The following is a 27,223-nucleotide window of genomic DNA, read 5'->3' as shown; positions in this document are numbered from 1 at the left end:
ATAGTGTATTTGTGTATATTTTTGCTTTAAGATATTTTATATTTTTATTAGATGTATTATTTCAGCTGGAATGTTTTGAATAGAAAAGGCCATTTAAGACAGTCAAACGTATTTTCGGCAACAACAGCCATTCAATCTATATCTTGTTTTTTAGCGTATTGTATTCAACTGAAACATGTTCTTGTATTCGTTTGTAAGTGTATATTTGTAATACATCCTGTTTGATTGATATGTATCAAGTCTGGTAAAACTTTAGCCAGTTTATTGCTGATGAGCTTTGTTATTTTATTGTCACAATTTATTAAACGTATGGGTCTGTAATAAGTAGGGGACTGTCCAGCTTTTCCTTGTTTTAATATAACTGAAATAACGGTTTGATACATGGAACTAGGAACCACTGAATTGAGTGACATGTGTGTTGTCATTTGTGTAAATAGGTGTGCTACTTTTTCCCAAAATATGAAATAGAATTCTATCAGAAAGCTGGCCATTCCTGGTGCCTTTCTAATATTTAATATTAGTGTCTAATATTTATTTTTGGGCCATCTCTGTTTTTAGTGATACTTTTTTGTCTGCTGATAATTGCTGCACGGTTGTTGAGTCTAAGAAGACTATAGGATCAGTCCCACTGTTTAATTCTGATTGATATAGATTTTCAAAGAAGCTTTAAACATTTCCATTAATCACATTGTTTCTAATTAACACATCGGAATCCTTATCTTTTAAGATTATAACTGGTTTGGCATGTTTTGTGAGCGCTGTGAGATGTTTACCAGGTTTATTTGCCATTAAGTAGTATGCTTTATTTGAGTTTAACCTGTAGTTGTTGGCTATCTTCAAAAGTAAAATATCATATTCCTGCTATAACCCATTCTCGCATGAAAAGTCTTTTCAGAGGCTTTTATTTAGAAGGCAGAAGCTGAAATCGGAAATACTAGCTACTGTTGCTTTTATTTCTTTGCTGCCAAAAGAACGCAGACAGTTCTGGCTATTGAGCTACTGCGTAGACCAGTTAGTTTCGTAAACTCATCCATATTACAGGGATCTAAAATAGAGCTACTGAGTGTACCTTGGATTTATGACATTATATTTCTTTAAAAAGGTGCAATACGCAGAAATCGCTCCGCCATTTCCTGGTTGCTAAATTTCTAATAGTTCGCCTAATTTCAGTTTATGAGTCAAAACAAGCAAGTATAGTGTAGAGAATCATTGTACCGTCTAAACTGCAGTGAAATTCTTTTCCATAACAGAAAACATTGTATTTTCAGCTGTTTGAAGCATGTGTATTAAACCGAAAGTAAAAATGCAAAAATTCTACTTAAGCACAGGAAGCATAGAAATAGTGCACATAGCACTGATCTACCACTTCTTAGACTTGCTTTCAATGAGAATGGCAGATCTATAACTGACACTTCTATGTCAATTTAGTCGGGTCGCCCAAAAAGTTACATATTGCAGCTTTAAATATGGCGTTTCAGTGTCAAAAGGACTTTACATGTAAGAGGTTTGAGAGAGAGTAACATAATATTTGTTTACCTTGTGCTTTTTTAAGACTTAGCTGGCATGGTCAGGAGCTTACTAGCTGAAAAGTAGCAAACCACCATTAGCCTACAGTTAGCATGAGCTAGCTAGCTAGCTAACGTTCTTACAGTAACTTGTCCTCTTTTTGTGTGTAGCTTACTTTAGTTAGCTAGCTAGTTGTTGAAAGGCAGTGTGAGACATTTCTTACACAATGTCTAGTCTTCCAATGCCATGATGAAATGTCAATCAAAAAGCACATTAGCCACACAGTAAATCAATCTAGCTAGCCAGACCTAACAGACATGGGTCTAGTTGTGTTTAACGTCCCAACGCACGTGCTCATCCAATGACATTTTGTGAGTAGTAACTGCACATTGGCAATGAAATTAATAATGTGTCAGATTTTTCACTGACAAATTTATGCATGCAGTAGCCTAATCGCAGTTAGATGTGTGCATTTGCTCTGTTTTTCTGCTTCATGAAATTTAATGTAGCCTAGTCCTGGTAATGTTTAGTAGCCGAACAGCCACAAGTGGGCGCTGGTTCATTCATAGCTGTCTTTTTGATGTATGAAACAGATGTAGGATCTTCATTTGAGACAGTTTTCTACAGCAGGAAAGTAATCCTGCAGCAACAAGAAATGTTCATTAATATGTGAATTATAATTAATGGACATTTTTGTAAGTGTTGACACATTTTTCGTAAGGAAAATCAAGTCCGAAATTTCTAAGTGGAAATTACAAGCTTCAGAAACCTTTTTAGACCTCAAATACACTACAAGTTTTACATTTCCTTCATTGCAGTAAAGTTATCCTGTCACAGAGTGATCAAATTAAAATCCTACATCTGTAGCTACTACCGGCCACTGTAGAATCTGAACCAATTGTCGGTTCTGTGGCTACCACTGTTCGGGCTAAATGTTTACAAAGGCGAGAGTCCTTGGCATAAATTAGGTGTTTTCAACTGACCGTCATCACAATGTTGATGTTGGCAAACTGTCTTTCTCTCTGCAGTTTGTCACCTCAGTGGTGGCCTGCTCACCTGGTGAACTGAAAGAAGAAATCAATGGGAAGAAAGTTGACCGGCTGATAACCCAACACACATTGGAATGGTGACATGTTGGTGGAGGAGTGGCGCAAAGAGTTCTGAGCCATTTCGGCCCATGGCACGAACCTTGCCCACTCCCCTGGCCGGTCCTGGCAGTAGGACCGCAGGAACCTGCCCACCTCCTGGTTTACCCTTTCCACCTGCCCATTACTTTCGGGGTGAAACCCCGAGGTCAGACTGACCGAAACCCCCAGTCGCTCCATAAACGCCCGCCACACTCGGGACGTGAACTGGGGGCCTCGATCTGAGACGATATCCTCGGGCACCCCGTAGTGCCGGAAGACGTGGGTGAATAAGGCTTCCGCGGTCTGCAGGGCCGTAGGAAGACCGGGTAACGGAAGCAGACGGCAGGACTTAGAAAACCTGTCCACAACGACCAGGATCGTAGTGTTGCCCTGAGACGGCGGGAGATCGGTCAAGAAATCCACCGCCAGGTGGGACCATGGTCGTTGTGGAACCGGGAGGGGTTGTAATTTCCCTCTAGGCAGGTGCCTGGGAGCCTTACTCTGAGCGCACACCGAACAGGAGGAGACATAGTGCCTCACGTCCCTCACCAAGGTGGGCCACCAGTATCTCCCACTAAGACCACGCACTGTCCGCTCAACCCCTGGGTGACCCGAGGAGGGAAGCGTGTGAGCCCACCGAATCAGCCGATCGCGAACACCGAGCGGAACGTACTTACGACCCACTGGACACTGCGGAGGAGTAGGCTCCGTCCGTAACTCCCGCTCGATGTCCGCGTCCACCTCCCAGACCACCGGTGCCACCAGGCAGGAGGCTGGAAGTATGGGCGTGGGATCGGTGGACCGTTCCTCGGCGTCATGGAGACGAGACAGTGCGTCGGCCTTAGTGTTCCGGGAACCTGGGATATACGAGATGTTAAACCGAAATCTCGTAAAGAACATCGCCCACCTGGCTTGACGCGGGTTCAGTCTCCTCGCCGTCCGGATGTACTCCAGATTGCGGTGGTCAGTCCAGATGAGAAAAGGGTGACGCGCCCCCTCAAGCCAATGTCTCCACACCTTCAGGGCTCTGACCACAGCCAACAGCTCCCTGTCCCCCACATCATAGTTATGCTCCGCCGGACTCAACTTCCTGGAGAAGAAGGCGCAGGGGGTGAGCTTGGGGGGGCGCCCTAGCGCTGGGACAGCACGGCTCCTACCCCAGCCTAGGACGCGTCCACCTCCACTATGAAGGGCAAAGAGGGGTCCGGGTGCGCCAGCACCGGAGCGTCGGTGAACAAAACCTTCAGACAACTAAAGGCCCTGTCCGCCTCCGCGGACCACTGCAACCGCACCGGGCCCCCCTTCAACAGTGAGGTAATGGGAGCCGCCACCTGCCCAAAGCCCCGGATAAACCTCCGGTAGTAATTGGCAAATCCCAAAAACCGCTGCACCTCCTTCACCGTGGTGGGAGTCGGCCAATTACGCACGGCTGAGACGCGGTCACATTCCATCACTACCCCTGATGAGGAAATGCGATACCCCAAGAAAGAGACGGCTGGTTTGGAAAACTCACATTTCTCAGCCTTGACGTATAGGTCATGCTCCACCAGTCGCCCAAGCACTTTACGCACCAGAGACACATGCTCGGCGCGTGTAGCGGAGTAGACCAGAATGTCATCGATGTACACCACTACACCCTGACCGAGCAGGTCCCGGAGAATCTCGTCCACAAAGGATTGAAAGACTGCGGGAGCATTCTTCAACCCATACGGCATGACGAGGTACTCATAATGGCCAGATGTGGTACTAAATGCAGTTTTCCACTCGTCCCCTCCTCGGATACGCACCAGATTATATGCGCTCCTGAGATCCAATTTCGTGAAGAAGCGCGCCCCGTGAAATGACTCCATCGCCGAGGCGATGAGAGGTAGTGGGTAACTGAAACCCACTGTGATGGCATTTAGACCTCTATGGTCAATGCACGGGCGCAGACCTCCCTCCTTCTTCTTCACGAAAAAGAAGCTCGAGGAGACGGGTGAGTGAGATGGCCGAATGTATCCCTGCCTCAAGGACTCAGTGACGTATGTCTCCATAGCCGCTGTTTCCTCCTGAGACAGGGGATAAACGTGACTACGAGGAAGGGCAGCGCCCACCTGGAGGTTTATCGCACAGTCTCCTCGTCGATGAGGTGGTAATTGGGTCGCCTTCGTTTTACTGAAGGCGATAGCCAAATCGGCATACTCTGAGGGAATGCGCACGGTGGAGACTTGGTCTGGACTCTCCACCGTAGTCGCAACGATGGAAACTCCTGTGCACCTGCCCAAGCACTCATTTGACCACCCCTTAAGAGCCCTCTGTCCCCACGAAATCTTAGGGTTGTGAGTGGCTAGCCAGGGAATCCATAGAACCACTGGAAACGCTGGGGAATCGATGAGGAAAAGACTAATCCGCTCCTCATGACCCCCCCCCGCATTACCATGACCAGAGGCACAGTGACCTCCCTGACCAGCCCTGACCCTAGTGGTCGACTGTCTAGGGCGTGCACGGGGAAGGGTTGGTCCAACTGGACCAGGGGAATCCCTAACTTAGCCGCGACCCCACGGTCCATAAAACTCCCTGCTGCGCCTGAATCGACTAGCGCCTTAAACCGGGAGTGAGGGGAGAAACAAGGAAAAGACACTGACACATACATGTGACGTACAGGGGGCTCTGGGTGAGGCTGGTGCTGACTCACCTGAGGTGTCAAAGGAGCGCTCTGCCTGCCGTCTGGACTCCTAGGGGAGTCTCCCCAGCACCGGTCCACAGTGTGCCCTCTGCGACCACATGAGGTGCAGGAGCGACCTCCCCCTCCAGTCTTCCTGGCTGCTGCCCCCCTATCTCCATAGGCGTGGGAGCAGGAGGGCTGGAGGGTGGAATGAGCAGGGCCCGGGTCGGACGTCCGCGGGCGGCCAGCAGATTGTCCAGTCGGATGGACAGATCCACCAGTTGGTCCAGTGTGTGGGTCGTGTCCCGACAGGCTAATTCCCGGCGGACGTCCTCCCTCAAACTACAACGGTAGTGATCTATAAGGGCCCTCTCATTCCACCCTGCTCCCGTGGCCAGGGTCCGGAACTCGAGAGCGAAATCCTGAGCGCTCCTCGTCTCCTGCCTCAGGTGAAACAGCCGCTCACCCGCCGCTCTCCCCTCCGGGGGATGATCGAATACTGCCCGAAAGCGGCGGGTGAACTCTGGGTAGTTGTCCCTGGCTGAGTATGGACTGTCCCACACGGCGTTTGCCCATTCCAGGGCCTTACCCGTGAGACAGGAGACGAGGACGCTGACGCTCTCCTCCCCCGAGGGAGAGGGACGAACGGTCGCCAGGTATAACTCCAACTGGAGTAAGAAGCCCTTAAACCCAGCAGCCGTTCCATCGTACTCCCTGGGGGGAGCGAGTTTCACCCCGCTGGTACTGGGGGCTGTGGGTGCTGGGGGGGGGGCGCAGGCTGTTGGCCTGCCGCGTTCGGGGGGCCGAGAGCGCGTCGGTCCCAGCTCTCCAGGCGCGCCAACACCTGATCCATGGCGTTCCCCAGCCGGTGGAGCAGGGTGGAGTGTTGGTCTACGGTTTCCTCCATGGACATGGCTGGTGCTGAAGCTCCTGCTGACTCCATTAAGTTGCGGTACGTGATTTCTGTCATGGGCTGGCTCGAAGAACAACAGGAGAGGTAGAGTCAGGCGCAGGAGACAGAGAGTTCGTGACCACACTTCTTTATTTGAAGCAACTGGATGTGGTCGTCAAAGTATAGGGGCGCAGCCCTTAAATATTCTGCGATGGTGTACACAAAGAAAATAAACCACTGGCAGAAGGAAAACTCAGTACACGTTCTTTTCGCACACAAAAAACCCGAACAAGCAACACAATCACGTACAACCACATACATCCTACGCTAACCTAAATAACCCCCCCTTACTAATGACTAACCCAAAACAGGTGCGTGCCTACCTAGACCTAACCAAACGAAAGTGAAACAAAAAGGGATCGATGGTAGCTAGTAGGCCGGCGACGACGACCACCGAGCTCCGCCCGGCCGAGGAGGGGCGCCACCATCCGTCACAGTCGTGACATATACAGGTTTGATTTATCATTAAAATTGATCAATCAGTAACATTTGGTTTTTGCAAAACCCATTCAGTAATCCAGTACTGACAGAAGTCCCGCCCCAGCGGGAATCCCATGTGGCTTCGGCCCAAGGAAGAAGTGTACCATAGTGGGGAGTGTTCCCAACATTTGATCTACTGTTTACACTTATGATATCCAATCAATGGAGATTGTATGGATTATCATCTCATTCAATTTAATAAGTTAAATTGTTGAACATACCTTAATGTTCTTCCAATCAAATGAGACACTTTTAAAACTTCTCATATTAACCTGGATGAAGCAACCTCTAAGGTTAATTGAAGTTTAATACCCAGATAGCCTACCCAGGTAGGATTAATCATTGGCATTGATTAATTCATTCAATTTGGTTTTGCAAATTCATTCACATCCAACTTCCACATTACTGGTACAGTACTGATGTTTCGTCAACATCTATAAATAGATTAAACTTGTCTTTGCAGCTTCCAATGAATTCCAAACCCAAACATTGAAAAAAATAGGAACATTTTTCCTCTAAATTTTTCTAATAATGTGCAAGTTACCAAAGGAGGTGGTCACCACTCCTCCGCTAATTAGGGAACCTCCACCCATAAAAGGATTGATCTCTGACCTCAGCAGCGATACCAACCCTAATTATGCCATTAGTGAAAAATCAGCCGAAATTGCGAACACTGTCCAAAATCAACCATCAAACACAGGCTTTGTGACGGTTCTCTTCACTTTAGCACTTATGTATCGCCATCAAAGGTTGGCATCGATCCAATACCACAGTGCACAGCTCTCCACACAGGTGGAGAGAACTGAGCAACTATTGACAAAAGCAGGAAATGAAAACATTCTGCTAGTCAAGGAACTGCGTTTGAAATCGGAACAATTAAAAGTAATTGCAAATACTTATGACGATGAACGAGCACAAGCTCTTCAACAAAATCATATGCTACAGGAACAACTCGATTTAGCCAAAACTAAATACGATGATGTCCACGCCAAACTAGATAAATCTGAAGAGTTATCTACAAACAGGAGCGCTCAACTTGACAACATGCATGCTGTTTTGTTGAATGTTACTCAAAATAACACGGTGCTCCTCAAAGCGCTGCAGACCAAAGACGATCAGTTAATGAACACAGTGACAAAGTTGGATGATAAATCAGCAGAACTTATTGAAGTTGCTGACCAAATGAATGATGAGAGAACTCAGGTGATGAGGATGGACATATTGATTTCTAAGCAAGCAGAGGAAATCTCATCACTGAATCTCTCGCTCCGTACTCGAGACCTCTATCTGCAAACCATGACAGATAAGTTTGAGAGCGAAAGGAGCAGGTGTGACACTCACGTGTCCAAAATTGGTACTCTAAGCGCTCAAGTGGACTCTGCAATGCAGCAGAAGACCACCTTTAGGTACCATCTGGAGGAAGTCCAGAATGGTCACGCTCTACAGCATGACTACCCATCCAAGCAACCGGAGTCCGGTACTCAAAGGAGTGAAGACGATAGGTTTCAGACATTGCCTCCATCATGTGTCCCTCAGTCTTCTCCTCTTGGCTATTCGGCACTGAGTAATATGGAGCCTCTTGGCCAACAAAGCCAAAGCTTGGCTTCTCCTCTTGGCCTTTCGGCCCCAATTTCTCCACAGGATGAAGCCAATCCTCTCCGCCCGCTTGGCGCGGAATACCTTGACAAACTCGTCAAGAATTTCCCCACCTTTGACCCCGTTCCAGGTCAGCCAAACGATACTGAGATGTTCCTAGCTGACATAGAGGACGCGTTGGGTGGCTACCCGAACGCTACGGGTTCTGACAGGGTTTACCTGTTGAAGCGAACGTCGAATAGACACGTGACGAGGTTCATTCGCCTACAACAGCAACACGTGCTAAATGACTACGCTAAACTTGCCACAGCTTTGAAATTAGAATTCAGTGGTTCTGCGACTCGCAAACACGATAGCTCACTGGCTAACACGGTCAAACAAGCTCGGAACGAACACCCACAAGCTTTCTATCATAGGCTTCGTTCAGCTTACTTTGGCCTACTCACGGAAACAGGAATGGAAGAGCTGTTACCATTCAAACAAATGTTTCTGTCGAACATGTATCCCACCTTCATTACCTACTTGGGCCCTGCCGCCCACGTTGGCTTATTTTCATCATTGACACAATGATGAAAATAATCATGGCCTCTAAACCTTCAAGCTGCATACTGGACCCTATTCTAACTAAACTACTGAAAGAGCTGCTTCCTGTGCTTGGCCCTCCTATGTTGAACATAATAAACGGCTCTCTATCCACCGGATGTGTACCAAACTCACTAAAAGTGGCAGTAATAAAGCCTCTCTTGAAAAAGCCAAATCTTGACCCAGAAAATATATAAAACTAATCGGCCTATATCGAATCTTCCATTCCTCTCAAAACTTTTAGAAAAAGCTGTTGCGCAGCAACTCACTGCCTTCCTGAAGACAAACAATGTATACGAAACGCTTCAGTCTGGTTTTAGACTCCATCATAGCACTGAGACTGCACTTGTGAAGGTGGTAAATTACCTTTTAATGGCGTCAGACCGAGGCTCTGCATCTGTTCTCGTGCTCCTAGATCTTAGTGCTGCTTTTGATACCATCGATCACCACATTCTTTTGGAGAGATTGGAAACCCAAATTGGTCTACACGGACAAGTTCTGGCCTGGTTTAGATCTTATCTGTCGGAAAGATATCAGTTTGTCTCTGTGAATGGTTTGTCCTCGGTGTTCTTCAAGGTTCCGTTTTCACTATATATTTGACCTCTTGGGGATGTCATTCGAAAACATAATGTTAAATTTCACTGCCATGCAGATGACACACAGCTGTACATTTCAATGAAACATGGTGAAGCCCCAAAATTGCCCTCGCTAGAAGCCTGTGTTTCAGACATAAGGAAGTGGATGGCTGCAAACTTTCTACTTTTAAACTCAGACAAAACAGAGATGCTTGTTCTAGGTCCCAAGAAACAAAGAGATCTTCTGTTGAATCTGACAATTAATCTTGATGGTTGTACAGTCGTCTCAAATAAAACTGTGAAGGACCTCGGCGTTACTCTGGACCCTGATCTCTCTTTTGAAGAAGAAATCAAGACTGTTTCAAGGACAGCTTTTTTCCATCTACGTAACATTGCAAAAATCTGAAACTTTCTGTCCAAAAATGATGCAGAAAAATTAATCCATGCTTTTGTTACTTCTAGGATGGACTACTGCAATGCTCTACTTTCCGGCTACCCAGATAAAGCACTAAATAAACTTCAGTTAGTGCTAAATACGGCTGCTAGAATCCTGACTAGAACCAAAAAATGTGATCATATTACTCCAGTGCTAGCCTCCCTACACTGGCTTCCTGTTAAGGCAAGGGCTGATTTCAAGGTTTACTACTAACCTACAAAGCATTACATGGGCTTGCTCCTACCTATCTTTCCGATTTGGTCCTGCCGTACATACCTACACGCACGCTACGGTCACAAGACGCAGGCCTCCTAATTGTCCCTAGAATTTCTAAGCAAACAGCTGGAGGCAGGGCTTTCTCCTATAGAGCTCAATTTTTATGGAATGGTCTGCCTACCCATGTGAGAGACGCGGACTCGGTCTCAACCTTTAAGTCTTTACTGAAGACTCATCTCTTCAGTAGGTCCTATGATTGAGTGTAGTCTGGCCCAGGAGTGTGAAGGTGAACGGAAAGGCTCTGGAGCAACGAACCGCCCTCTGCCTTGACTGGTTCCCCTCTCTCCACTTGGATTCTCTTCCTCTAACCCTATTACAGGGGCTGAGTCACTGGCTTACTGGTGCTCTTCCATGCTGTCCCTAGGAGGGGTGCGTCGCTTGAGTGGGTTGAGTTACTGACGTGGTCTTCCTGTCTGGGTTGGCGCCCCCCCTTGGGTTGTGCAGTGGCGGAGATCTTTGTGGGCTATACTCGGCCTTGTCTCAGGATGGTAAGTTGGTGGTTGAAGATATCCCTCCAGTGGTGTGGGGGCTGTGCTTTGGCAAAGTGGGTCGGGTTATATCCTGCCTGTTTGGCCCTGTCCGGGGGTATCATCGGATGGGGCCACAGTGTCTCCTGACCCCTCCTGTCTCAGCCTCCAGTATTTATGCTGCAGTAGTTTATGTGTCAGGGGGCTAGGGTCAGTCTGTTATATCTGGAGTATTTCTCCTGTCTTATCCGGTGTCCTGTGTGAATTTAAGTATGCTCTCTCTAATTCTCTCTTTCTTTCTCTCTTTCTTTCTTTCTTTCTCTCTCTCGGAGGACCTGAGCCCTAGGATCATGCCTCAGGACTACCTGGCATGATGACTCCTTGCTGTCCCTAGTCCACCTGGCCGTGCTGCTGCTCCAGTTTCAACTGTTCTGCCTGCGGCTATGGATCCCTGACCTGTTCACCGGACGTGCTACCGTTCCCAGACCTGCTGTTTTCAACTCTCTAGAGACAGCAGGAGTGGTAGAGATACTCTCAATGATCGGCTATGAAAAGCCAACTGACATTTACTCTTGAGGTGCTGACTTGTTCCACCCTTGACAACTACTGTGATTATTATTACTTGACCATGCTGGTCATTTATGAACATTTGAACATCTTGGCCATGTTCTGTTATAATCTCCACCCAGCACAGCCAGAAGAGGACTGGCCACCCCTCATAGCCTGGTTCCTCTCTAGGTTTCTTCCTAGGTTTTGGCCTTTCTAGGGAGTTTTTCCTAGCCACCGTGCTTCTACACCTGCATTGCTTGCTGTTTGGGGTTTTAGGCTGGGTTTCTGTACAGCACTTTGAGATATCAGCTGATGTAAGAAGAGCTATATAAATACATTTGATTTGATTTGATTTTGCACTTGTACACTAAAGTAATGCATTGGTTGACCATTAAATTAAGTGACCATTTCTGCATCGATCTTTCTCTTCTATTGGCATGTTACAGGGAGATAGGGCATCAGCGCAGCACCATAGAGCTGGACACCACATGAAGCCGGCCTCAGATGGAGGCCCTGGAGGCAGCCGTCAGCGAGAAGATTCGTGCTCATGTCCCCATCACTATTCAGGTCTTCTGCTTAGACGACCCTGCATTGGAAAAAGTGGGCATCATGCATATAGAGTAAACACTCAAACATGCACCAGAGAAAAGATTATCAGTTTAATACAAGTCATTACTCTGCCGCATTATTTCTCCATAACTCACGTCACTTGCCTTGTGATGTATTAACCCATGATCTGTGTACAGGGAATACTGTACATTTTAAACTGTTAGACCATCTTGAGACAGGTTAGTTCTACCCTACTGATGATGTGTTGTTGCAATAGTGAGGAGTCGTGGTCTCCTGGACAATGCAGCAGGGCCTATCCGGATCATCAACATCGAGGGCGTTGATGCTAATGTGCTGTGGGACTCACGTGTCCAGCCTCAGTCACCCTCAAACTAAACACTGTAAACTTTGTCTTAAACTTTTTCTATGTACAGTATGATATGTTTATGTCATAACTACACCACCTCCTCTCCTACTTTGCTGATGGATTTAATATGCGATACGATATAACTCACCTCTTATGTTTTTACGTGGCTTTATGGATGCAATTGTCACACCCTGGTCTGTTTCTCCTGTCTTTGTGATTGTCTCCACCCCCCTCCAGGTGTCATCCATCTTCCCCATTATCCCCTGTGTATTTATACCTGTGTTCTCTGTTTGTCTGTTGCTGGTTCGTCTTGTTTGCCAAGTCAACCAGCATTTTTATGTCAGCTCCTGCTTTTCCCCAGTCTCTCTTTTCTCGTCCTCCTGGTTTTTGACCCTTGCCTGTCCTGACCCTGAGCCCGCCCGCCTGACCACTCTGCCGGCCCCTGACCCTGAGCCTGCCTGCCGTCCTGTACCTTTCCCCCACCTCTGGATTACCGACCTCTGCCTGACCTGACCCTGAGCCTGCCTGCCTGCCGTCCTATACCTTTGCCCCTGTTGCTGTAATAAACCTTGTTACTTTGACACGGTCTGCATCTGGGTCTTACCTTGATATCTGATAGCAATGCTTCTCTCACATTTGACAGATTGAATCTGATGCGGTGATTCAATCGGTCAAAAGTGAGAGTAGCATTGCATAAACTAATAAGCTATAAATTATGTATATAAATGATAGTGATTTTTAAATACTATACATGTGTTAAGAAATAAAGTCTCAAACATTTGATTTGACTGTGTTTGACAGAACAGGACCAGATGATCATGTGGATGCAGGGGACAAGGTCCAGAAGACTGAGAGCTACAGAAGGTAAGCTACTGAAAACTTCCTGTTACTCTGAAGTTCCCTTTTTCTGCCTTCAAATGAATCATTGACCAAACTGTTTTCATTTGACAGAGTAACCTGGGACTACTGAGAGACATGGCCGTGCTAATAGCCCAGAACTTCACAAGCAACCCAGAGAGAGTCAACTTCTTCACCTTACACAAATGAGGGTCTCTCCACACGTACTCCTATTTTCAGATGGACAGATGATATGACTGGGTTGGTAATCTGTCATTAAAAACATATCAGTTTATTAAAATAGTAAAGATAATGTTCCATTTTCTCCCAATTTAGGAAAGAAGGTGACAACAAGGTCATGAGCATCATAGCCAATGAAATCGTCTTTACTGAAATGCATCTAAGGTATTAGTAGCATTAAAAACTGGGTGGTTCGAGCCCTGAATGCTGATTGGCTGAATGCTGTGGTATATCAGACCGTATACCACGGGTATGACAAAACATTTATTTTTACTCCTCTAATTACATTGGTAATCAGTTTATAATAGCAATAAGGCCCCTTGGGGGTTTGTGATATGGCCAATATACCACGGCTAAGGGCCGTGTCCAGACACGCCGCGTTGCATCATGCATAAGAACAGCCTTTAGTCATAGTATGTATATTGGCCATATACCACTCCCCCTCGGGCCTTACTGCTTAACTGTACCATGACTGATTACATTGAAAATTGAGTTGTTCTGTTGTATTATGAAAACCTAATAAACCCTCCTGTTTATTTGTCTTATAGGAGACGATAGTGTTCCTGACTGTTGGAGAAGGGACCAGGGCTGTTCCTGTGGGAAAGTGTCTGAACTGAGACCACGGTAAGAACTGAAAGGGCTCTGCATTGGGAAATCTATGACTGGCCCCTGTTCAGGAGCTTGGATGTTTTGAGTTTTGACATATGTAAAGTGGGTTCTTGCAGTGAATTAGTCACCAAGCCAAAAAATAGACTATGGAAGAATTGCTTGTCAGTATTTCAAAACAGATTTCAAACTCAAACAAATACTTTATCTGAAATTTGTAACAACTTGGTACTGTATCTGTCTGTATTGCAGAATGCTGGAGATGCTCCAAGGCAAAGGGGCTGTGAAGAACGGACGCTTCAATGGCAAAGTCAACAGCATGGCACGCTGAAGGGAGGTGGAGGCCCTACTACAGGAACACTGCAAGAGTGCGCTGTAATAGATGACTGGAGTGTCTGAATACCCCCCCCCCCAGAAACACCAACCTGGTCTCAGAGCATAATATTCTGTATGTAAATCCGATTTAGTATGATATGTTACATTTCGTATGGTATGTATTCATTTGTGATTGACATGTCACCGATGACAATTTGCATTATATGTTAAGAATTTGCAAAACATACAATATGTTACGAATTTGCCAAAAGTACTTTATGTTACAAATTTGCCAAATGTATGATATGTTACAAATTCTAGCTAGGTGGCTAACATAGTTAGCTGGTTAACGTTTGTTAGGCTATGGGGTTAGGGTTAGGGGTCAAGGTTAGGGTTAAGTTTAGGAGTTAGGTTAAAGGGTTGAGGTTAGGGTTAGGGTTAGGGGATGGTAAATGGGTTAATATTAAGGTTAGGTCCAGGGGAAGGGTTAGCTAACATGCTAAGTAGTTGCAAAGTAGCTAAAAAGTAGTCAATGCTAAAGTTGTCAATGATGAGATTCAAACTCAGTCTTTAGGTTGCTAGACGTTCACGCTATACGGCTACTCATCCACCCCAACCATCCACCCTACTTTTGTTTTTGCCTTAAGTAACCCTCGGTCTTATGTAACCATACTAAAGAGCTCAGTGACTTTCAACGTGGCACCGTCATAGGATGCCACCATTCCAACAAGTCAGTTTGTCAAATTTCTGCCCTCCTAGAGCTGCCTCGGTAAACTGTAAGTGCTGTTATTGTGAAGCAATGCCAAGCATCGGCGGGAGTGGTGTAAAGCTCGCCTCCATTGGATTCTGGAGCATTGGAAATGCGTTCTCTGGCAGTCCGACGGACAAATCTGGGTTTGGCGGATGCCAGCAGAACCCTACTTTCCCCAATGCATAGTGCCAACTGTAAAGTTTGGTGGAGGATGAATAATGGTTCAGGTAAGGCCCTTTAGTTACAGTGAAGGGAAATCTTAATGCCACAGCATACAATGACATTCTATGCTATTCTGTGCTTCCAACGTTGTGGCAACAGTTTGGGAAAGGCCATTTCTTAATTCAGCATGACAATTCCCCCGTGCACAAAGCGAGGTCCTTACAGAAATGGTTTGTCGGGATTGGTGTGGAAGAACTTGACTGGCCTGCACAGAGCCCTGACATCAACCCCATCGAACACCTTTGGGATGAATTGAAATGCCAACTGCGAGCCAGTGTATTTAATAAAATAAGTTTGGACATTAATTTTTATTGTGTCTGCTTTGAGGCTAGCAAATACATAACCAAATGCATAACAAAAAGCAGGCCAGACTCTATCGATTAAAAACCCGGCAGTCAAATATTGATGGTTCAGCCAAGGCTGTCAGTTCTAAGTACTTGCAGGGAGTGACGGCTGTGTGACGTGTGGACCTATGTCATCCGTGATTATCAGTGAGCATGAGGCCAAAGGTCAGGGCTCCATATAGGGTTGATGACCACTGGTTTGGCTCTGTTTATATGTACTGTACAAATAGTATTTTTTTTGTGTGTGTACTTGTTTTGTAGACGCATGTCACTGATAGTGTGATGATTTTAGTTTTACCACTGCTGCAGTTTTAAAGTGTTGTGGACTTGCTGATAGTTTATCAGTAACGTGTCATTAATGATAGGAAACATTTAAATTGAATGTAGAATGATGTGTGTGAACCAATCCCTAAATATATGCATAGTAGTGTTAGCACATAGTCAGTGATATATTTTAAAGATTTGTATTATAAATATCTGACAGAATTTCTAAAAATATATTAAAACAGGAAAAATACAGTTACAAAACAAATATTAACAAAGTTATTCATGTATAACATATTCTTAGAACGCACTGTAAAGTCCCTGAGAGAGCTTTTGGGCTCATTTTCTCCTGGATTTGATTCGGCTTTATCTCGTTTCTAAATGGGAACATTAACTTGCTGGACTCCTGAGTTCGCACTGAACTACTTATACATTATCAGTTTTGATACAATCAAACCACAGTGTCTAAGGTGCCACTGAGTAATTCACTGGATAATCCTTTCATTTTAGTGTTCACACTGTGTGTAGATAAGGAAATAAGACCATTACAGTGAGTGACTGGATGAAAGTAGTGTAGACAAAGACCACAATGGCTTGTTGATCGCTTGGGCAGTTTGGGAAGAAAGTCAATGCATGGAATGATTAAGGATTACAGCACGGTTCAATTCTGGAGTCATATCCGAATACATTAGTCTATGTGCATGTCGGCCGCCATAGACCTCACAAATGCTTCTTGCTCTGTACGCTGCTCAGAGCTCCAGACACGCAGTAGGGGATGATGCTGACGGTGGCCAGGGGGACAGTGGCGCTCTTACAGAAAGACAGCAGGTAGAAGAGGGCGGCGGTGTGCGTGGGGGGCTTGAAGGAGTCAAAGAGGTGCAGCAGGAGCAGCGAGGTGACGATACATCCCGTCCTAAAGAGGGTGGTGCTGCTGTTCTTCTTGCTCTCGGTGTAGAGGGGCGAGTGCAGGCCCAGGCCCAGGCCAAACAGGGTGCCCATGTTACGCAGGAGGCTGGCGAATGGAGTGGAGTCCATGTGGACCCACTCAGCTCTCACACACCACTTCTGGGCTTTCTCCAGGGTCCACAGCAGGTCCACGCCTAGAGCCTTCAGCAGCACGTAGAAGCCCACAGCGATGGAGAGCAGAAAGAGGGTAGTGTAGAAGTACTTCTTCAGACTGGCTCCGTAGATCCACTGGGTTCTGTTGAAGGCCTCGGCCACAACCATACCTGGAAATCAAATAGAAAACGTAATATTAGCATCATGAAGTTGAACAATCTGCACATTTTGTGCCATATTTGTGAGGGTTGTTATAAGGGCTGGTATAAGGGCTTCATACTGACCTGTGATTACGCCACAGATGACTTGGTGGGGGAAGTGGGCAGCAATGAAGACTCTGGAGAGACAGACACAGACCTGGACCGCCCAGAAGAACGCCCACAGAGTGCCCCGTAGATACCTGCCCAGACAAGGGAAGAGAGAGAGGAACCATCAGCAAATGCATCTTTAGGCGTTTTGAAATCTGTCTGGCTGCTAAGAGACTGTATAAGAAACCTTGAATACCAGTAAATGTGCAAATAAATATTATTCACAGCAGGGGAATTTGTGTTTCCTGTGTCACTACAGGTGAATAGGCTTCTACTGCTACACATAATCCTTTTAATCGACTGAATCTTTTGCACATCCCCTTCCCTTCGACTAACTGAAGTTAGTTTTCAGGGTGAATCATCAACTACATGCTGCATAGACAGGTAGGAGAAACTGACAAGCACTGAACAAAAAATGGCAAACAAGAACAAGATCATTGAGGACAAGAGGAGGGGTTGAATGTTCTGGAACTTACAGGCCCTTGGAGGAAGATCTCGTCTTATTCTTGGTCAGAATGATGGCTAGGATGGAGGTAACCAGTGTGTAGTAGACGCTTGCAGCTCCCATAGCGTGGCCAGAGGGACTGCCTACCAGGTACGCAGACAGAAAGGCATACTTCAGCCAGTGGTCATAGCACTTTATTCAAGTAAAATGAAAGTCCAACACAATACTGTACAATATCGTAAACCATGAATATTATCAACATCATTACTTATAAAACGTTGGCTATTTTCACTGAATCAGAGCATATACACTCCCATAAACATTAATTTCGACAGTGAAGCGAAAACTTTTAATTTGGCTCTATACTCCAGCATTTTGGATTTTAGATCAAATGTTTTGAGACAAATGTTGGCTCATATGAGGCAACAGCACAGAATGTGAACTTTTATTTGAAGGCATTTTCATACATATTTGTTTTACCGTTTAGAAATGAAAGCGTTTTTGTTGAGTGACTCCAAAATTACGCAATACATTATTTACCATTCATTTCTATTGGGTACAACATAATCTAAAACACAACCAAAAACTGCAAATGCATCCAAAGAAATTGCAGAGTCACAAGCTTGATGTAGTCATTGCGAGCTAGAAGTACGGGACCAAATACAAAACTTTTGATTACATACTTGTTGGATGCATTTGCAGTTTGTTTGGTTGCGTTTCGGATTACGTTGTGCCCAATAGAAATTAATGGTAAATAATGTATTGTGTCATTTTGCATAACATTTTTTGTGAAGGGCTTTCAATAAAGTGTTTTCATTTCTAAATGCTAAAACAGCTATGTATGAAAATACTCTCACAGTGAATTTGTCCAAATACTTATGACACTTTGAAATGGGGGGACAAGATACATAAAGTGCTTTCATTTCTAAATGGTTAAACAGATATGTATGAAAATACCCTCAAATAACAGATGACAATCTGTACTGTCACCCCATATGAAAAATCTGATCTCAAATCCAAAATGCTGGTGTATAAAGCCAAATGAAAAGTTGTAGCTTCACCTTCTAAATAAATAGGTAGGGGAGTGTATATTTCATGTCATAAGGCACTACGGTAAAAATATATGGAAGTAAAGTGTAGCTTCTTACCTGGGCCAGTTTCACAGGTCATGGGGTACTGTTCAATGTGAGGTGCAGTGGTATTGCTGTAGTAAGGTGTTTCATGGACCCACCAATACGGCCTCTCGCCAAACAGAATCCTTAGGAAGGAAAGCACAAGCCACTTAGAATAATGATCAATGTGGGAAATTTCAGTCTGTTGCATTTTAATTGAATTAAATTGACAGGGACTGTGCACATTTATCAACATGTCAATGTGCCAGATGTAGCCGAAGGGACACATTTGATCAAGTTCTGAATTGGTATCCCAGTAACCGTTTATTTGAAGGGTACCTATATAATGACTTCATAACACATACATAAACCATACATAACACATTCATAAACAGTACGACTCACCACTTGAAGACCAGGTTGAGCCAGTCTCCGATCACTGCCACCCAGATGAGCTTGATGCCCACTGACTCCCGCAGGTGGAACCAGAGAGGAAAGAAGATGAAGAAGGTGTTCCTGAGGTCAGCAGCCCAGGACACCCACAGGAACAAACCTTGTGCATCCTTATAGTTGGTCTGGAGGTAATTAGTGGTGCTCACCCCATGGCCCTGCATGGCATCCATGACTGCCTCCATTTTCGAACTGTCCCTAGTGAATTGTCAGTCTAGGAAGTCAATGTGAGATGTGGTGGGGTATGAGAGCACTGTATGTATGAGTCTGCCTGTTGTTTATATACCAGAGGGACCCACCACCCAAAGGCATGTAAGCCTGATCTTTGGACCTTGCACGTGTAATAAAACACAGCGGGGCAGGGGTGTTTGGGAGGGTTGTACTAAGGATAGAGACCACATAAATAAGTACAAAGGACAGGTAAAACAATAGTCAATCAGGGTCTCTGTGTCTCTCACCCTGTAATGGAGCCAAAAATACTTAATTTATGATTGACCGGTGGAATTCAAATTAAAAGCCAACAAATAGTCTACACAATACAATTTGTGGCAAAACAAGCCAAGAAAGGGGATGCGTGGACAACGGCATTGCATTTACTTTTCTCTATTGAAATGAAAACCCAATGTTTTACTACACTACAGTCTGCTTTATCTGTAATACAGTAAGATGTCCTTGTAAGACCATGAAATGGATAAGATAGGGACTAAAAGAGTCACACAAATGCACAGACTTCACTAAGCCCACTTTTTGGCCAGTTTTAAACAACACATTTAAAAAATAAGAAAGAAAAAAAACATTTTAATTAGAAAAAGGCAAATATATATATATATATATATATATATATATATATATATATATATATATATATATTGACAATACGCTAAATATGCCCATCCTTCGACAACTTGCAGACCATAATCTGTCAGTTATATAATACATTTCAGTTATATAATACATTAGAGTCTGGCCAGAATCCTGCAGCTAGCCCCCCTGGTCGGTTACGTAAAGGAATCAATCATTAAATTGTTTGGGACTTACTCAGGAGATGCTGAGAAGATAACTTACCAATAACACTAGGTCCTAGATATGGTACTCACTGTACTGTAAATAAGTCCAATAAGGCAACCCCCAAGCCAGGGTTTTATCTCGGAAGGAAATAGCCAATGAACTGTTATCATTATAGCAGGTCACAAAGTCAATAGTGAATTTTCATTCGTCCATTCGTTTCACATATTGATGATGGATGTGGTTGAAGTAGTAAGATATAAATAGGCCAATCAATTTTCATTGGACTGCTTAAAGTGTCCTTGCTACAATCCTCACCAAGAGACGTATAGTCCTGAAGTGGAAAAACGTTCACTCACCATTGCACAGTCATCCTGTTTCAGGGGCTAGCGTATCACTCCAGAGCAGACCACCTCTGTTTACCGCTTTTTGGAGCAGGAGCTCCATGGAGGGGTGTAGGCTCAGTGGCGGACTTACCATTAGGCAACCAGATATAGTATGAACATGGCATTAGTCAAGGCAAAATGTGTCGAATTTCCGGAAATTAGCTTTAAAACTGCAACATTTTCTTTACTCATAGCAAAATGTGTAGAATTGCTGGAAATGTACTTTAAAATTATATATATTTTTTTATCTCCACCGCCATTCAAATGTTTTGCCCACAAGGTGGGGTGGGGTTAACCAAATATCACTTAGGCCGGGGGCCTCAGACTGGCCTCCAAATCACCAAGTCTGCCCATGTGTAGGCTAAAGGTTAGGGAGTGTGTCTGCAACAACCTCCTGGAAGCAAACAAATGCCCTAACCTTGAATAAAGTCCAGTGGGAACAACAGACTGCATGACAGTCCTGGAGCTCAAGAGGACTGCTCCTGACCATTCTCCAATCCTCGCCCAGCTTTGGTGTACCTTCCCTGGGGACTGATCTGGATCCACACCACAGTCATGGATCTTTTCCACAGCTGGGGGGTGGAGGTGGCCGTCCATCTGCAGACCCAGTATGGGCATTATGAGGGCTGGTTTAGCCTAGCCTCTACAGTGGCTGACCTGCATACCACCTTCTTTTGTTTCTTCCCAGTCTGGTTCTATCTGCGTAGGGACGTGGGTGTAAAGCTCATCTGGGTGGCTGTCATCGGGGACTGGCTCAACCTGGTCATGAAGTGGTAAGGAACGGATTAGATTGGTTTTCTGTCATTTGTTTTCCATGGATTTTGGTACACATTGCGATTTAGTACACATAAACAAAAACTTACGCTGACTTAAACATCATTTACATTTGAAATTGTCATTATATATTACAAAGTCAGGACTTTCAAAGAGTTGAATGATGTTCTCTCTCCATGTCAGGGTTCTATTTGGAGAGAGACCCTATTGGTGGGTCCATGATACCCGCTTCTATGGGACAGATCCAGCCCCTGCCTTAAAACAATTCCCCATCACCTGTGAAACTGGACCAGGTAGGCAATGCCATAGATAGATGTGTGCCAGAGTCTAGCACTGATTATCACTCACTACACCTCAAGATATTAGCAGTCTTGGCAAGTGGAAGCGTTATTCAAAACAAATGTTATTTGTAACATGTGCCAAATACAACAGGGGTAGACCTTGCCGTGAAATGCTTACTTACAAGCCCTTAATCAACAATGCGGGGGGGGGGGGGGGGGGGGGGGGGGCGTACGCACTATCCTTATGGTCAGGCGCCGAGCAATTGCCATACCAGGCGGTGATGATCGGTCAGGATGCTCTCAATGGTGCAGCTGTAGTACTTTTTGAGGATCTGGGGACCAATGTCGAATCCTTTCAGTCTCCTGAAGAGGAAAAGGTGTTTCGTTGCGCTCTTCACAACTCAAATCAAATCAAAGTTTATTTGTCACGTGCGCTGAATACAACAGGTGTATTACAGTGAAATGCTTACTTACAGGCTCTAACCAATAGTGCAAAAAAGGTGTTAGGTGAACAATAGGTAAGTAAAGAAATAAAACAACAGTAAAATGACAGGCTATATAAAGTAACGAGGCTACATACAGACACTGAGCTGTAGCTGAGCTGTAGCTGTAGTCAATGAACAGCATTCTCACATAGGTGTTCCTTTTGTCCAGATGGGAAAGGGCAGTGTGGAGTGTGATTGAGATTGCATCATTTGTGGATCTGTTTGGGCGGTATGCAAATTGGAGTGGGTCTAGGGTTTCCGGCATGATGGTGTTAATGTGAGCCCCTAGGGGCTGGGTTTCCCTTTGTAGTCCGTAATATTTTTCAAGCCCTGCCTCCGGATTAGTGTCCCGCTCCTTGAAAGCAGCAGGTCTAGCCTTTAGCTCGGTGCGGATGTTGCCTGTAATCCATGGCTTCTGGTTGGGATATGTACGTACGGTCACTGTGGGATGACGTCGTCGGTGCACTTATTGATGAAGCCGGTGACTAAGGTGGTATACTCCTCAATGCCATATTCCAGTCTGTGCTAGCAAAACAGTGCTGTAGCGTAGCATCTGGGTCATCTGACCACTGACGTATTGAGCGAGTCACTGGTACTTCCTGCTTTAGTTTTTGCTTGTAAGCAGGAATCAGGAGGATAGAATTATGGTCAGATTTGCCAAATGCAGGGCGAGGGCAAGCTTTGTATGGGTCTCTGTGTGTGGAGTAAAGGTGGTCTAGAGGTATTTATCCTCTGGTTGCACATGCTGGTAGATATTAGGTCAAACGGATTTACGTTTGCCTGCTTTAAAGTCCCCGGCCACTAGGAGCGCCGCTTCTGGATGAGCATTTTCTTGGTTGCTTATGGCGTTATACAGCTCGTTGAGTGCGGTCTTAGTGCCAGCATCAGTTTGTGGTGGTAAATAGACGGCTATGAATAATATAGATGAAAACTCTCTTGGTAGATAGTGTGGTCTACAGCTTATCATGAGGTTTCTACCTCCGGCGATCAATACCTCGAGACTTCTTCAGTATTAGACATCGCGCACCAGCAGTTATTGACAAATAGACTCACACTCCTGCACCTCGTCTTATCAGATGTAGCTGCTCTGTCCTACCGATGCACGGAAAAGCCAGCCAGCTCTATATTATCCGTGTCGTCGTTCAGCCACGTCTCTGTGAAACATAAGATATTACAGTTTTTATTGTCCCGTTGATAGGATGGTCTCAATCGTAGATCGCCCAGTTTGTTTTCCAGTGATTGCATGTTGGCCAATAATTCGGAGGGAAGTGGTGGTTTACCTACTCGTCTGCGAAATCTTACAAGGAATTATTTGCTTGGCCTGTATGTCATAAATGACTACTATAGGGCCATAACAACCTGTGCACTTATAGATTCCCGTTCCGCAGGGTAAATACATAGAGAATAATCTTACCTGGAAAGGAATTCAGTTGGTAGTGTAGTGTATAATTTTTGTTTATCTAATTACATCTTCAGGGTGTGTGTCCACTGTCTAAATAAGACAACAAAACAGGGATGGGAAAGAGGTCGAATGTGATTATGGGAAAATAATGCGGACAGTAGCTTCTGAACAAAGGGACTTTGCCAGGATATTCATCATATCCCTGGTAGACAGATATGTGTGTGCTTTAGCTCACTCTTATATCCGAAATGGCCCATGAAGCCAAAGTGTGCTGTTTGTCATAGGAAGCCCTTCGGGTCATGCCATGGGCTCGTCTGGGGTGTGGTACGTGATGATAACAGCTGTCTTCTCAGTGGCGGCAGAAAGACGGTTCCCCCCTCTCCTGTACAGGTGGGTCAAAGAGAAGTGAAGTCAATGGTGTTGTTACTGCTTATACCCAATTCAATGCTTTCAGATCCACACAAAGTGCCAAGGGGTTAGGGCATGGGTGGGAAAACTACGGCCAGCCAGCCGATGTTATGCGTCCCGCGAGGGAAATTATTATTTTGGTTTTAAAAACCACTAAGGCTATTCTTGAACATCTGAAACTCCTGTAGATAGAAAGTATGTATATTTTCAATTAACTGCCCTTTTTCTAGACCTCAAATATATTTTTTGAAGGACAAATCTGTAAACAAAAACTTGGTTAGGGGGTAGAATCTATTGTTGTTTTGGAGCAAGGCCTTACTGTCTTGTTCTTCCCCAGGTTCTTGCAGGTGGGGCTCTGGATGCTGCTGTGTACAGTAGAGCTGCTGGTGTGCATGTCCAGAGTCTACATGGCTGCCCACTTCCCGCACCAGGTCATCAGTGGGGTCATCACAGGTCAGAGAACCAGGGCTTGACCGAGATTTCAAGATGCAGCTTGTACCCCTAGCAGGTTCTGCTGACCTGAACCGTACTGTGCTGGCTTGGTTGTTTTCCTTTCACGTTGTCGTCCTTTCCAAGAACTGTGGTGAATGCGCAACCAGGCCAGCACAGTACAGCTCGGATTGGCTCAGTTTGGATCAGCAAGTATAATGTAAAATAATCCTGTTGTTTTTACAGTAACTTACTGACAGACAGTAAACTTCACAGTAATGTACTGTTAAACCCAAGTTTATTTTGAATTTACAGTAACATACTGTACCTTTTACAGTAAATATTTTTTCTAAAACTTTACAGCAATGTGCTATTAAACCAAAGTTTCTTTCGAATTTATGGTAAAATACTAAAACTTGTATTTTACAGTAACTGGCTGCCAGTAAGTTACTGTAATACAACTACATTGTTCTTTACAGTGTAAGAGGGGTATCGGGTTTTGATTCTGTTCTAAAATGTTCTTGTTTATATCCATGGCAGGTATCATGGTGGCTGAGTCCTTCTCCAGAGTGCAGTGGATCTATGGAGCCAGTCTGAAGAAGTACTTCTACACCACCCTCTTTCTGCTCTCCTTTGCTGTGGGCTTCTACGAGCTGCTGAAAGCTATAGGCGTGGACCTGCTGTGGACCCTGGAGAAAGCCCAGAAGTGGTGTCTGAGAGCCGAGTGGGTCCACATGGACTCCACCCCCTTCGCCAGCCTCCTGCGTAACATGGGCACGCTGTTTGGCCTGGGTCTGGGCCTGCACTCACCCCTCTACACTGAGAACAAGAACAGCAGCATCCCCTTCAGGGTGGGATGCATCACTGTTTCTTTATTGTTGCTACAGATTCTGGATGGCTTGACGTTCTCCTCTAGAGACCAGGCAATGTTCTATGTGTTGTCATTTAGTAAGAGTGCTGCTGCTCTCTTCATTCCCACAGCTCTGGTTCCTGGAGGACTCTCCTGGATCTTCCCAGGTAGTGGGGCGGCTAAGCTGAAATATTCATAACAACCGTTCACTTTATGATAAAAGCACCACATTTTGCAGAGGTAGATTTATGTATCCTGAAATTATTTACATATCAGGCCATTGCAGCCATCTTACAAAATGGCCACTGAAAGTAACACAACATTTTACAATTCAGAAGTAGTGTTTTGATATAACTGCACCAAATGTGTTACAGAGGTAGATGTATGTACCCTGAAAATATTTACAGTATATTTGGAGCCCCCACAGATTTGGCCCTTGGGGCCACAGCAGACATTTTACAAAATGCCAACATAATGTAACACTGTTTAACAATTTGGAATGACTGTTTTGAGATAACAGCACCAAATATGCTACATAGGAACATTGATGTACCCCGAAAGGATTAAGAAATGGAAACCCCACAGATTTGGCCCCTGGGGGCCTCCACGGGGCCATGTCAGTCATTTTACAAAATGGCAACATATTGTAAAATTGCTTTACAATGCAGAAGGACTGTTTTGAGATAACAGCACCACATTTAGTACAGAGGTAGATGTACAGTGCCTACAGGCAGTATTCATACCCCTTGATTTTTTACACATATTGTTGTGTTATAGCCTAAATTGAAAATGGATTACATGTATTTATTTTTATCTCACACAATACCCCATAATGACAAAGTGAAAACATATTTTTTTAAATGTTTGCCAATGTATATTTAGGCTTGCCATAACAAAGGGGTTGACTCAAGACCATGTGGTATTTTGTGTAGGCCAGTGACCAAAAATCTAAATTTAATCAATTTTAAATTCAGTCTTTGACAAAATGTTTTGGGAAAAAGTCAAGGGGTGTGAATACTTTCTGAAGGCACTGCATGTCAGGGATGTGCAACATTGATGGGGGTCTGGAGTCATTATGAGGGGCTGCAGTGGCTCGTAGGTATGCGTACCCACACATCCACACTGTGGCGGAGAGAAGATTTTGCAGTTGTCGAGCTCATTTCAAGAAATTCTAAACATTTTGGCATAGGGTGGAGGCAAAGGTTTGCAGTTTTTAATATGATGACTTATGATCAATGGGCCTCTCCCCGGTCAGTAATTGCTTACTACAAGTTCAGATAGCTAGACTAATTTACCAATGACATGAGCTAATTAAGTGACTGCTGATGCACAACTAAATTCCAAAATTGTACCTTGTGTATTGTATTATTCTAACTCTCAGTTGAGACCCTGACTGAGTCCCCCCCCATAATTTTAAATTGGTCCGCGGGCCTACAAAAGGGGTCCACGGGCCGTATGCATCCCGCGGGCCACCAGTTGCCTATCTCTGTAGATGCTGCAGTGTAGCTTTTGATGGAATCCTATACATTCAAGACTTATAGATGGATATGGTTATACACAGGTGGTGAATATGATCATGCATCTGAAAAGTTTGTAATATTCCAGGTAACCTGGTTGATTTTAAGAAGTTAAAGTGTTTGACAATTTTTGTATTTGTATTTACTAGATATTGTGAACAAGTTTGCCGAGATTGTCTGATTTTACTCATTAGATAGAGGTTTTTATCATTTTGAGTTTGATTGTTCTTCCGAGAAAGATTCGGTCCAGCTTTTCTTCTCTGTGTCCTGTTTTTCCAAAATGCCAATGCTGATTAATTTTCACCAGAGCCAGGCATTAAACATTAACTACTAGGCCATCATTCCTCAGCTCAATACATAGCAACACCTGTTCTCTGTACCTCATGGCCACTGATGTTGGGGGTTTGGGCATGGCGGTTCAAAAAGCAATACTTTTTGTGTGCACCACGTGTATCTGTCTATTAGTGATACATACCCAGTATACTGTTTCAAACAAACATACCAGCAATAATCAATAAAGACGGGACTTTACTGTGCATTGTCACATGTCAACACTACTGTACAAAATCACCTTAACTTGACCCCAATATCAAGTCAGTGACAATCCAGCCTATCAGAGACAAGTAT

The 27,223-nt window shown here is 44.7% G+C and overlaps 2 protein-coding genes and 1 pseudogene across 2 annotated transcripts; 2 read left to right on the top strand and 1 right to left on the bottom strand.

The window, feature by feature from the left end:
- The first annotated feature begins 11,694 nt into the window (after positions 1 to 11,694).
- LOC115200793 (alanyl-tRNA editing protein Aarsd1-like) lies at positions 11,695 to 14,500 on the top strand (annotated as a pseudogene).
- An 866-nt stretch (positions 14,501 to 15,366) lies between these two features.
- Positions 15,367 to 19,322, bottom strand: LOC115201070 (glucose-6-phosphatase). Its single transcript, XM_029764305.1, has 5 exons — positions 19,015 to 19,322; positions 18,646 to 18,755; positions 17,529 to 17,640; positions 17,029 to 17,144; positions 15,367 to 16,914 (listed from the first exon to the last, which is right to left on the bottom strand). Exons 1-5 carry the CDS (start codon positions 19,242 to 19,244, stop codon positions 16,406 to 16,408), a joined length of 1,077 nt encoding a protein of 358 aa, XP_029620165.1. The 5' UTR covers positions 19,245 to 19,322; the 3' UTR covers positions 15,367 to 16,405.
- Positions 19,323 to 20,876: 1,554 nt separating this feature from the next.
- g6pc1a.1 (glucose-6-phosphatase catalytic subunit 1a, tandem duplicate 1) lies at positions 20,877 to 25,661 on the top strand. Its single transcript, XM_029764304.1, has 5 exons — positions 20,877 to 21,223; positions 21,408 to 21,517; positions 23,677 to 23,782; positions 24,138 to 24,253; positions 24,770 to 25,661. The coding sequence occupies exons 1-5, from the start codon at positions 21,006 to 21,008 to the stop codon at positions 25,276 to 25,278; spliced, it is 1,059 nt and encodes a 352-aa protein (XP_029620164.1). The 5' UTR covers positions 20,877 to 21,005; the 3' UTR covers positions 25,279 to 25,661.
- Positions 25,662 to 27,223: the final 1,562 nt, after the last annotated feature.

This window comes from Salmo trutta, chromosome 10, assembly GCF_901001165.1.
Source record: "Salmo trutta chromosome 10, fSalTru1.1, whole genome shotgun sequence".
Classification (NCBI taxonomy): Eukaryota; Metazoa; Chordata; class Actinopteri; order Salmoniformes; family Salmonidae; genus Salmo; species Salmo trutta.
The sequence above is the reverse complement of the archived record's forward strand: the minus strand, read 5'-3'. Positions and strand labels throughout refer to the sequence as shown.